This window comes from Seriola lalandi, unplaced genomic scaffold (genome assembly GCF_002814215.2).
Source record: "Seriola lalandi dorsalis isolate HSWRI2012SDOR001 ecotype SW California unplaced genomic scaffold, Sedor1 jcf7180002054630, whole genome shotgun sequence".
Classification (NCBI taxonomy): Eukaryota; Metazoa; Chordata; class Actinopteri; order Carangiformes; family Carangidae; genus Seriola; species Seriola lalandi.
The window spans coordinates 2042996-2056021 of NW_019525183.1; the positions used below are offsets into that span (position 1 = coordinate 2042996).

At 44.8% G+C, this 13026-nt stretch overlaps 1 protein-coding gene across 1 annotated transcript in view; it reads right to left on the reverse strand.

The window, feature by feature from the left end:
* Positions 1-12965, reverse strand: part of unc80 (unc-80 homolog (C. elegans)) — a 41249-nt gene extending 28284 nt beyond the window's left edge. The window contains exons 1-16 of the mRNA XM_087177706.1: positions 12744-12965; positions 12154-12202; positions 11646-11802; positions 10583-10923; positions 9903-10026; positions 9725-9789; positions 9286-9428; positions 5757-6030; positions 5503-5637; positions 5149-5365; positions 4395-4535; positions 3392-3660; positions 2934-3269; positions 2695-2826; positions 2083-2230; positions 370-420 (exon numbers count right to left, since the gene is read on the reverse strand). Coding sequence (XP_087033832.1) covers positions 370-420; positions 2083-2230; positions 2695-2826; positions 2934-3269; positions 3392-3660; positions 4395-4535; positions 5149-5365; positions 5503-5637; positions 5757-6030; positions 9286-9428; positions 9725-9789; positions 9903-10026; positions 10583-10923; positions 11646-11802; positions 12154-12202; positions 12744-12835 — 2674 coding nt within the window. The 5' untranslated portion in view covers positions 12836-12965. The remainder of the gene's footprint in view (positions 1-369; positions 421-2082; positions 2231-2694; positions 2827-2933; positions 3270-3391; positions 3661-4394; positions 4536-5148; positions 5366-5502; positions 5638-5756; positions 6031-9285; positions 9429-9724; positions 9790-9902; positions 10027-10582; positions 10924-11645; positions 11803-12153; positions 12203-12743) is intronic.
* Positions 12966-13026: the final 61 nt, after the last annotated feature.

Here is a 13026-nt window from a genome sequence, read left to right on the forward strand (position 1 = left end):
GGGGGGGCAAAGGAAAAGGTTCATACAGCATATGGGGGAGAAGCAAACTGAAAAGGATTCTGGGAAGAGGATAAGGAATACATGCAAGTGACTAAGGCCTGCTATAAAAACATACAGTAGGGGGCTTATTCCCTCGGTCCAGTTAGATGAAACTTATTGTCTATGCAAAAAATATAAGCTCTATAAAAAAAACTAGATTTAATCATACAAGTGTAAATTTTGGAGTTGCAGGCGAGTTTTGTCACTTTCGGACAGAGTGAGGGGTGCAGCAATGGAAGCGGTGCCTAGGGAAGGGTCTGATTAGGTGAGAATATTCATCTTACTGCTAATATTATTGACTGTTATTGATTATTGATCATGTGTATCTACCGATGTTTCTTTTTTTCGCCCTCCTGGACCTCTCACCTGCACTGCCGTACTCTGCAAGAGAAAAGAGGCGGGGCACAAGTTGATTGACATCAGGCCAGCACAGACATGTACGCGGTGTCAGAAAGGACGTGGCACCCCACCTCCGGATGGAGGTGAACTTGAGACGCACACATACAGACTGCCACACGTGAAAATAACACACACACACCAAAAAAACTTAACAGGGTGCCCTGTTCACTTTCAGAATTAAAACACTCATCGGTTCAGTAACTTGCCAATTGCACAGTATTTCGTATCATATGACTTAATGGAGTTACCATGTACAAAACTTCAGTGCAAAACCGGCATGTGCAATGTGTGTCAATGCTCAGCAATAAAGCCACTGGTTGAGCAGTGATGTAATGGGCAAAGCTTTGGATTGGCAAGTGTACAGAATGGATGAGTGAGAAAGGAAGGTAGGGTTCAGCTCATTGAGGTGGATGAAGAAAAAGAGGGAAGATGGAAGCAGAAGGAGGACGACAAAAAGGGACACGGATAGGCAGAGTGGAAGGAGGAAGGTAAAATACAGATATATAAACATAGATAGCGCTGGAATGCAAAGTCGAAGTGCGGGGTGAGACAGCAGTAGTATAATTCAGCTTTGTCAACAACACTACAGCATAGTACTTGTCAAAAATGTCAAGCTAATCTTATTTTAAGTTATGTGAATCTTATCTTACTGCTCTATAATATTGCACCCAAATTAAACCTTTGAGTGTGATATAGATTTGAATAGTGATAATTGTACCAAAAACAATGTAAATGTCTGCACAGTAGTGCTGAAACTACTAGTCAATTAATCAACAACCATTTTGAAAGTCATTTATTAAGACAAGAATGTGAAATGTGAAAATGTACTGCTTTTTATATCATTGTAAATGTAAATATTGGTGCATTGGTCAGCCGATGTCAACTGACCAGTCAATAACTGCTGGATTGAGTTGGAATTACATTTTGTTCACACATTCGTCATCCCTACAGGATCGACTGTAATAATGTCGGAGATCAAACTTTTCACCTAGTGCCGTCATCAGTTGAAAAAACCATCCAGTGCTTTTAAAAGCAAAAGTCAGCAATGCTCACAACACTAACTAACTGATGGTGTGCAGATATTATATTAGCATGTTAACCATTTTGCACCATTTAGCATGTCAGCATTCTAAGATTTAGAACAACAGAAGGCTGATGTAAATGTTAGTTTTGCAGGTATTTGGTCATGACAAAATGCTAATATGTTATATACTGAGAGGGTGAACATGTTAACATTATACCTGTTAAATACTTTATGTTAGCATTGTGATTGTGAGCATGTTGGCACGCTGACTTTTATGTTTACTTAAAAGCATAGTCTCGCAGAGCTGCCTGACTCTAGACTTGCTGTCTTTTGTACATGCTGATATTTTGTAGACTAAATGATTAATTGATTAATTGAAAAAAAAGAATTGTCAGATTAATCAATAATAAAAGTAATTGTAATGTGCAGCCTTACTGCAGCGAATATCAACTTTTGCTGCATCAATCCCAACATGAATCAGTATCAGCATTCAAAACCAATGTCGTTCAAATCCTGATTCACTTTATTTTTTGCATTTGTTATCAGCGCATTTGCATTTTTTTGTATTTGTATTTGCATTCAGTCCCACTCACACGCACACACACACACCACATACTTACTGTCAGTAATGGGCTCCATGCAGAAGCCCAGCAACGCATGCAGGAAATCCACAATGTTATTGAGAGAGTCTTTGTTCACATACTCGCGCATTGTCTGGCGAAACTGCAGCTTGTCCAGCTTATATAGGCTGGTCAGGCAGTTCTGGGCCTGAAAGGAAAGATTTGGAACAGAATACACTGTGCATTATGAAAGATTTGCATGAATCAATGTTTTCCAAACTGGCCTGCTTTGTCTCAAAAGTAAGTCAGTAAGGACTAAACTGGCTTTCCTTGCAGGATGTGCTATTTTCATCACTTTTCATTGATTCTCATGAAGGGTATCCGCCATCGAGATAGCATTTTATTTCGTCTTTACTCTTTCACCTACCGTAATAATAAAAAATATTGACCGGCATTGAAATAGAACTGCAGCTGCTCCTCACTCAAGTTACAAACCCGTCCATTTGCCCTCACAGGATTCATTCCAGTTTCATTAAACTTTTATTACACCAAAGGGGCCAATACGTTTAATAATAAATAAAAAAGAAATATATGTCAAGCATCACTAACTGTGCTGATTTGTGGAAGCTGCACACATGCAAAGGTCAGTTGAGTTCGAGAGACGAGTCTGACCTGCATCCTGAGGCGATCTCCTGACAGTCCGCGGTGCCCCTCGCCACAGCCGTAGGCGCAGCCCAGAGACTTGACTATCTTTATCAGCATGGTCAGAGCGAGGCGATGGGTGCTGAGGCCAGAGCCTTCTTCCTGTTCATGGAGAAGTGAAGGACACAAGCTTAAACACACAGGACTTTTATGATATCCTCTACATTTATAACCTCTACAACACACCTCTGAATACAGTTTGAACACACCTTTTTATCATTATCCTTGTTATTCTTCACATCATCCTTGCTCCCCTGCCCACTCCCTCCACCACTTCCCCCTCCTCCTCCACCTCCGCCTCCGTCTCCCCCTCCACCTGCTCCCGGGACTGCTCCGCCTCCCTGGGCGCCTCCTCCGAGCCCTTGACTAGCCTGGTCTTTGGCTCGTGCCTCCTGGTTCTCCTTGTTGTCGGGCTTGGACAGTTTCTTGCCCATGCCGGGCACCACGCCCAGCTGCAGCAGGCAGTCGATGATGTTGAGGGCCACGTCGCAGATCCTGGAGCTGATGTCGTGACTGAGGACAGCGTAGAGTGCTCGTAGGACAGCCTGGAATACAAGGGGAAGGGGAAAAGGGTGAGGAACTGAGGGTAATTTGCAAAACAAAAAACATCTATTTCAGTTTAAATTCTCACTGCATTTGTGCCTGGGAATCATTTCAAGTCACTTACAGTGAGGTCAAGCATGCCATTCTTCAGCACAAAGTTGTTGGTCCCCTCGATGTTCTCCCCTTCCTCCAGACAGGAGTAGTTGATGCAGGAGTCGGTGAGGCTGCGCGGCAGGTTGGCGCAGGCCAGCGGCTCCACAGGGATCTCAGGGACGGCGACGGGGTTGCAGAGTTTCTTCATGTGCTCGGTGAAGAAGTCGGCGTAGCCCACGTTGAAGGACGCCACTGTCGTGTTGAACGCCGCCATGGTGATGGTGGAGATCTGAGATCGGACTTTAGGCAACAGAGGGGAGAGCGTTGTCGTGTATTCTGATTATAAGATGTGCCATCATGATTATATGTTCTATTGTGTCTTTTTTCAACTCTTATTACTGGAACCTGTTCTTTAATTCCACTCAGATTATCTTCTCTATGGATTTCCACTGAAAGTCACACAGGTTGGCACCTCGCTGTTTGTTCTAAACGTAGAAAATTATATTCTGTTCTAAGTAAACCTATTAGCATGCATTTGATGCAGTGCGGAGCATAGTCCAAAGCCAACACTATTATTTGTATGTAAATTGGCACTGTCACAACAATACTATTGTTATATAATCCTGTCCTAATTGTGCTCTACTCAGCAGGCCTCAGAGGAGCCAGCAGCATCTGTCCTCCCTTTGTTGTGGCTGATGAATAGTAATGTGATTAAAGTTTTCCTCTTGCAGCAGTTCCTAATTTCTTAATTTTGTTATATTTTCATATATTTTCAAAGTGTGTTTGATGTTACTTTGAACTCCCTAGAAGCTGCACTGAGCATTTCCTATCCTCTAGGCATTGACTTTAATCACTGCTGTGTGCTAACTTGCTATTTTTGAATGGTTTGGAATATATATTTCTATTGAGTTGCAAATCTATTCATGTTTCAGAAACTCCTGACTCGTCTCAGTCACGGCTGGCTCTTAGCTTGTTCTGGTCTCAAGATTGATCTGAGTAACATCTCCTGGACCGCATCTGCGCCTTCTCCTTACCCTCTTTGACGGTGTTATCGCTGTGGCTGTTGGAGTGGTCAGGCATGTCTCTGAGCAGAGAGTGGTGGGAATGAGAGTGTTTGGCGCTCAGGCTGTCGGCGTCTGCAGCTGTGTCTGTGCTGCCCCGCCGCGTGAATTTGCCTGGAAAGTGATGCAACACACACATTTTCCAGGTTCAATTAAACGCACACATACATAATACAAACACACGCGTATAAAAATGCCAGCTGACTATCAGATTCTGCTTTTGTGTGACAATCCTATGATCCCCAGTTTATGGGGTTTTCTTGCTTCATGCTTCTTGTTAATTATGAAATAAATACTTTATGCAGCTGCAGGTTAAAACATCTGTATCTCATATTTGACTTATAATTGTAGAATTTACATTTTTTTCTGCACCTTTTTTAAAATTTTGCTGGTAATGGAGCTTGTTTGAAGCAGCAGCTAAGCTGAGTAGATACATAACAGTATCTTAAAAGGGGGGCAATGGGTTCATGGAAAGAGAGCTTTAAAAAATCACCAACTCCGGATAATAATAATAAGTGTCTCTATGCCTTTGGCGAATTTTAATCACACTTCTCTGTGAGAGCTAATAAGAAATAGCAGTGTTAAAGAACTGGCCCAATTCACGAGCTGACAGCTAGATCCAGGCAGAATCCTCTGACTCACCAAATGGGAGCTTAGGGGAGAGGAAGCAAGTGCTGTGAACTGGTGAAATGCAATATATTTTCATTATGAACAGCACTCTGTATACCCATGATGGTGGCCTGCCAGCCCCCGCGGTCCAGAGCACGTCGGTCGTCCCCCAGGCCGGAGAAGCTTCCGAAGGAGAAGGTGCTGCGGGTGGGCGAGACGTCCAGGTGGTCCTCGTGAAGCAAGAAGGGAACCCCCATGCGGCGCTGGCGCTTCTTTCCTGTGTGATGGAAGGGGATAGAGCCCTTCCTCTCCCGGTCCTCGCGCCGGTTCTTAAACTGAGAAGGAACAGGAGAAGGAACTTCCCGGTAAGAACCACAATCCTTATGTGTAAAATTAAATCAGAAAAGTAATCAATTTTGCATGTTTTGAACATGTCAGCACAAACAAAGGCCCCTCTGTAAGCCTGTCTGACCTTTTTGAAGATGTTCATGCCCAGGTCGGAGGAGAGGTCGGGGACTGCCTGTCGACGGAGGTTAGTCAGAGACACCTTTGCAAAGGTTTCTGTGCTCAGAGATTTGCCCTCTTCATTGCATTTCAGACTCATATCCTGCAAGACACAGCACAGGACGCAAATAACCCAACAGTCAGCGCAGCATGAATATCAGAAAGACTACATGAATGCATCCTGATGACAGTCTATGGAAGGAAACATGGGTGCGCCACTACCTGGGTCTTGTGAGTGTTGACCAATGAAGGTGTCGCAGCGACCATGGAGCTGCTGCGTGGGCGTGGCAGAGGCGTGACCAGGGGTTCCGGGGTGCGTTCGGGTCTCTCCTCCAGAATCTGCCTCAGGCGCTGGAGGTAAAACATCAAGGCCCAGTGCACGCCCTCTTCCGTCCAATGGGGCTGCAGCAGGCAGCGCAGCACCGCCACATCAAAGTAGGTGGCATAACGCGCTCGCTGGCCCTCGGATGTCGGCAGGCCGGCAGGGGCTGAAGTCCTGGAAGGAGAGGAAAGTTAAAAAGTGCTCCCTCACCTGCTATTAGCTAATGCAACATGACTTTTCTATGGTGCACAAGTACCAAAACATAAACAAACAAGTGCAGGTTGAGCCCACAGCGAAGTCAGTTACTACATGTTACACTTCTTGTTTACACCCAAGGCAGATAGGGAGATCAACAGGGCAGCAGAAGTTATCCAGAAGGAGCAATGGAAGTAAAAGATACTAAATTGATTTAAGGCAATAAAGAGGTAATGAAAAGAAGTGACAGTGACATTATAGGACAGCTGCCTGATCGAAAAAGTAAATGGTTGAAAGTGAAACACAAACTGGAGCACTCTGTGTGCGTTCTGAGCCTTTCCAATACTGTCACAGCACTAACTACAAACACAACAATTACACTAAATCATCGCCTTTCCTGTTATATTAGCCTGTCATGAACTTGCTTCATTAATAATGCATCAAAGGAGGATGGTAAACAAGGGCAGAGCCTCCCTCCAGCATCATTGGAGGAGCGGCAGGGAGAGAGGGAGCCTAAGCCTACGTGAGTCCACTATAAATAAGCTGGAATGAAGGTCAGCGGTTGGTGAGCTGCAAAAGGTATAGAGCACCGTGCACTGTGGAGGAGCATTTGATATATATATATATATTGATACCATGAGAGAGAAGGAGAGAGAAAGAAAGAGAGAGAGAGAGAGAGAGAGGGAGAGGAAGGCTTTTAATCTTGGCTGTTGTAATAAACGGAGCAGGAAGAGATGGTCGATATCTACATGAATCACTTTGAGAGAGGACAGCAGAGGGAGGCTGTATCATGTTTCACTGTCTAGCCAAGACACATAGACACTCTGCCTACTGCTGTTGTGTCAGGTTGCCGTAGAAACCGAGTGACGACAGCAACCCCAGGCCCGCGAGAGGCAGCGGCCCAGCCCCCCGACTCCATGCGGTAGAGAGATGCAGCAGCCAGCGGTTGCCATGGAAACTGCCTCAGCATCAGCAGTGCTCTGAGTGGCGCGCGATGCTGCGCCATGGGATGAATAAGCTGCATTAATCACAGGAGCTGATGGTGGAAATATCGGGGCGGTGCAGCAAAGAAGGGCGTGTACCACAGGGAGCAGATACAAATTTAAACTCCAACAATGCCCCTGAGTTGACAAGGAAAAAGAAAAGACTTTGGATTCAGGGGACATTTTGATTATATGCTTGGATTGAAATCTGCTGGTGTGGGCCAACTGTACAGCCCCACCCCTTTCTGGATCCATACAGTAAGAATCCAACATATAATTTACACTCATCTCACCTCTCTCCTTACCCCTGCTCTCATCCTATCCAGCAACAGCAAATTCCCAGTACCAACACAAAGAAAGCAATTACTCTGTCTACGTTGGGTGTGTGTGCAGCAAAACAATAGGGATAATTCTCTCCCTTCCTGCATTACCATGTGACTGCTGCAAAAATCCTTTGCTGTTTGAGTGTATGAGGATATAACTAGCTCGGGGGAGGGGGATTGAGGCTTATTTTGATTTGCAGTCACTTGCTGGCTGTCAGATGGATCAGAAGAAGCGTTGGAGTGACTTGTTTGGTTGTCAGAACGAGTCGAGATGAGCAATGGATGGCTTACCAACCTCTCTACGCCTTCTCCCACGTCATTCTCATTCTCTCGGCCCGCTGGTCGGGCGATTCAGGATGATGACAGACCCGCCGTGATGAACTTAAAAACAGTCAACACCCACACAAGATGTGCTGAATGCAAATGTTTTGAAGTGTTTATCTGGGGACTCTCTCTGCAAAGAGCATTTGGTGTTTTCCAATAACACAGTGCATCATATTTGTAGTGTTTTATGGGATTAAACCGTGAAGTTTTCTGGTTAAAAACCTTTAAGCTCACAGACACTTGAATGTGACGCATAGGGAACAGCCTTTTTTTTTTTGTAAGATTTTGGAAAACGTCGGTTAACATTATCATACTCTAAGTAAAGTCAGTTATCAATTGCTGCCAACCAAGCTGGTCAAACCTGCCTTGCCTGAGCCAAAACAAGCACAGATTGAGGCTTAGTCTGGCAGCGAAGACCGAACAATGCCAGACTTGCCGTGGGCAGACCAAAATCAAGCCAGGCCATGTCATGCCAGGCCAGGGACACTGCCAGCATTAGACATGTAGCACATTACTTCAGCATAATTACCCTGGTTATGCGGGCAAATGTCAGATGGGTCTGCTAATGCTCAAGCAAGACAAGGCTCTGTATGTGTGTGTGTGTGTGTGCGCGCTGATGGAAGAGACAGTGCTGCTTAGAGCAACACATTACACAGGGGAAGGAGGAGCTATTCATATACGCTAGCGCTCCACAAGCTAGTGAAGCGAGCTGCGCTGTGCAGTGTGTTCGGCAGACGGTGCCGCAGGGCCAAATGTTTAGCCATCAACAAGATGATGGCACCAGCTCGGTGTCAGTGCGGGTCACTTAGAAATCACTGCACTGCTGAACTGCTTCAACCCACAACTGGCTTCTTGGGTGCAAATTTCTCAGCGTTGATCATATGAACCTACGGTAATGATCGATATATGATTCCACCGCCTGCTTTCACATGCTATGATGACAGCCTGTTCATCTTGTGCCTGTTCATTCTGCATGTACAACTTATTGAGTCATCATTGCACACATCTTAAATTATTAATCATTCTGAGATGCTTATCACCTCGGGTGAATTGGATGGTTAACCACACCTGATATCATAGAACCGATATACAATTTTAAATATTTTGACCTGATGAAAATATGAATGGCATTGAAATGTTGCCCATTTATATAAATGTGTGGTTGCTATTACTCCTCTCACCATAATCCAAAATTCCCCATACATCCATAAAATGAGCCAAGATTATTCTGTCTTTCTGCATCCCTGTTATTATGTAACATCGCTGCCTCCCGTTGCTCTTGATCATTTCATGGGGTTTCTCCTTTTCTGAATCTCGGGTTGTTCCAACCAAAATGTACCACAGATGTGCGCACATACTTGAAAGAAAGCGAAATGTGGATAAAAGTGTCTGTGTTATTGGGTTATCATGTTCAAACTTCCCTGTGGAGTAGCCTTGTTCCATTTACACTATTTATGACACCACCTCCTCCTCCTGTTTAACAGCGTGCCTGAATGGGCATGACGCTTCAACATAACTCCCAAATCAAAAATCAATGGCACACACATGATCAAGTGCTTCCTATCTCATTGCTTCTTGAGGGTAAATTCGATAACACAGCTTACTTTTTCTTAGCAGGGCCTTTTACTAGCGGGGGTTGTTGGGAAGGGCCACCTTTCTCGACCGAGTTACCACGACGACAGCTCTGCTCTCCGGCCGAGGGGGAGGAGGAATCTGATTGGGTGGTTTCGCAAACCACCTGGAAGCCCTGTGGGTGGGAGAGAGAGATGGACAGATACTGTATGTGGGTAGATAAACAGACAGAAAGACGTACGGACAGTTCCTGATAATTAAAGCCTCTGAGGTTGGAGTGAGGTTTCTGTCATGACCCTTGCTAACCACACTAATGCTCCCGGATGGCTGGTGCTAATGAATATTAGCAGCCAGCCCCAGTGGGAATGTTGAAGGGGGGAGGGGAAGAAGCCTCAGACTCTTGCCTGAACACATTCAATCAACATGGGAAGCAAAATCTGACAAAGATCTGAGCTAAATGCGCTTACTCACCATGGGACCCGGGTTGCCAGATCCACAGGGGCTGCACTGGTTGTTGACTGGGGAATTCCTCTTAGCTGTTGAGACAGGCATAACAGATTACATGTCTTAATTATGAGAAAATAAAAAATAAATATACTTTTTATAGAGATGTGTATATATACTGTATATATGAGGAATTTTTTTTCACCTGTCACAATATTTCTCACAGGTTTGATGAGTGCAGTAAAGGCAGGGATGTCAGGCTGGCGGTGCTCCCACATTGGCTGCCATATTACCAGGCCGCTGGCCAATCGGAAGGTCAGATCTGACTCCTTAAAAACAAAACAAAAAAAAACAAGTGACATATTTAGAATCTCATTTATAGAGGAAGCAGTTTTGCACACCCAAAGCATGATTTAATCATCAAAATGCATGACTTGAAATGTTTCAGTATTATCATGTTGATGGATTTTTTGAAAGAGAACCGTGGTCATGGTATGATCATTCACAAGATTCAGTAATTCATTGTTCAGTTGGGAAACAGTGCAGTCCCCAGGGTGCTGTAACGTGACTCTTGTATCCGTTTGTACACACAGATCAATAGTCATGAGGTGACCCTGAGTATTTGTGTTTCAGAGGGTTCGATATGAGCTTCTAGTATGAAGGCCAGTGGAGATGTTAACAATTTTACAATGAAGCTGAATGTGACTGCTGCTAAAAAAAATTCAAAAAATGACAACTATGTACAATCTCCCTAAGACAGTCATTTTTTGTATGATAGAAAAGACTAAACCTGTACAGTAACAATGGCAGTTAGTGAACTATTTTGGTATGCTGTTATAAGAGTTTACTCCAAGGCTGCACACATTTATTTGACAAGCAACAGACCTTTATCCGATGAATAAGCGGAGCAAAAAGGAACACAAACAGCTCCACGGTGGCCATGCTCTTGTGGAACAGCTTGGTACGAGTATGCTCATCGTCCTCCAGCAGGGAACCACTGTGCTGGGGCCCTGACCCCCCTAGGGCCGAGCCGGAGCAGGAGCCGGGAGCCCCAGGTGACGAGCCCTGGTTTCCCACGGGCTGGAGGAAGGCACTGCTGCTGCTGCCCCCGGACCAGCCGTGGCCCAGGCTTGGCTCATGGTTGCACTCCTGGGCAGCCTCCAGCAGCATCCAGTGCAGAGTGTGGAGCAGCTTAGTCTCGGCCACGCCCAGCTTGTCCTGGTGGCCTGTCGGAGGTCAGAGGTCATGGGGTTAATGTTGAACGCTGCTTAGTGAGGTGATGAATCGGCAACATGAAGCTCTAGTGTTTGTGTGGGTGGATTTTGGCATATTACTGGATGTTTATGACACTCTTTATCATCAGTTGTGGTGATTCTTCACTTCAGTTTAAGTATATTTGCTTTTCTTTGTCTTATATGAAAATAAGCTGATTATCCTTTTGGTTTTAGACTGTTGATGAGACAAAACAAGCAATTTGAAGATATCACCTTGGGCTTTAGGAAATTATGTGGATCACTTTTCATTATTTTGGACCAGAAAATGAATTGATCAAACACAATATAATCAGCAGATTAATAAATAATGAAAATAGTCAACAGTTGAGGCCCTTTTATCAATAGTAAAAGACCAAGGAATATTTTTTTCTCGTCTTTTTAATGCTGTATATATATTTAGGCACCTTAGATAGTCATTGAATCTGAATGTCCTCAAATTGCTTTTTATGAGGATTTAGATGCTCACATGATTCAGAAAAAGAATACATGCAATTCAAATAAACATATTTTGTTCTTTGTATTCCCATAATTGAGAACTGCGATGTACTTTAAAGTCAGGCTGTCCTGTAACTGAAAGAACATCCGTTCCATGTTTTGTTGAATGAGGATAACCTGGATGAGGCTGTCAACTCAATGACTACAGTGGTGGTAATGTGTGTCCTGCGTGTCCTCACCCAGCTTGTTCCTGTTAGACAGCAGGATGGAGGTGCAGTGGAGTACATGAGGCAGGGCTGCTTGGACGAGCTCCCAGCGCGAGATACTCTGGATGGCCTCTGACAGGGCCGGTGACAGCCCATGGAGCTTATTCTCCACCAGCACCCGCTCAAAGGACTGGGGAGGCAGCCAGGGAGAGGAAGAAAAAAAAGACATCAGCCAGGGACTAAAGCCTTTTTCTTTGACTATCTAAATGTCCCACATGGCCTCAAGCAAGGCAATGCCTGTGGGAGAGACACTGGCAGCTCTGTTTGGATCCAAAGGGATCTGGAAAAGTGTCATTATGGATATGAGTTTCCAAAGGTCTGGCTCCTGGGTAATAGGAGGAAGCAAGGGCAAAAACTAATTTGTTAAATGCAAAATAAAGAGCCCACTTGATCTGCAGGTGCATTAAGGTAAAAACAGATTACTGGGAAGGGAGCGATTATTTTCCCATCACCACACACATGGCATTATGAAATGACTTACCACACAAGATGCTTCATACTGTTTTCCCAACTTTGGACGCAGAAATGCACTGAAAAAAATAAAATAAAAACAATGGAAACATGCTCAGATTAGATTGAAACAAAATGACACTATGAAATCGCAAATGTCAGATAATATTTTTTAAACAACAAAGCATACTGTACATGCCATTTTACACCAACATGACAGTCATTTCACTGCAGCTAGTCCACATACCAGTCTATCTATTTGGCCCACTTTCCATTGAAAATTTGCTTCACAGGTGTGACATCATACGATCTGCATCCGTATGCATTCACAGTGAACACCTTGCAAAAAAAAAAAAAAAAAACATGCAGCCCACCCTCCTCCATTTATAACATTCAGTGAAACCGGTGAACTGATACACTCAGTGACACGGTTTCCCATTCACGGGTTGAAGCATATTAAGCCAATACATCTATTTTGACGCCAATCACAACAAAAATGCGGGTTTTCTTCTCATGTGTCAGGCTGAGACTTTGCCACGGCAGCTGTCAGATCCTTGATCCTCCTTATTTTCGGGCACTGGCACACACCTGTTATCAATTTCCACTGAAGCCCACACTAACCTGGTTTGCCTCCATAGGAAGGTCTGGATGGGGAACGGTATACCCTTCCCGCACTCCGGCTCATTTTCGTCCAGGCTTTTCCTCTTCACCATTTTGGCCGGACCTGCCTGCCTGCTTGCCCGCCCGCCTGCGTGCGACCACCGGACCGGGCTGCTGGCTCTGCCCAGGTGACCAGCGAGCTTCCCCTCACGACATGATTGGGTTCGTCCTGCGTAAAATGGCTGCAAGTATCGGTCGGTCGGCGGCAATAGAGAGAGAGAGAGAGAGAGAACGGGAGAGACAG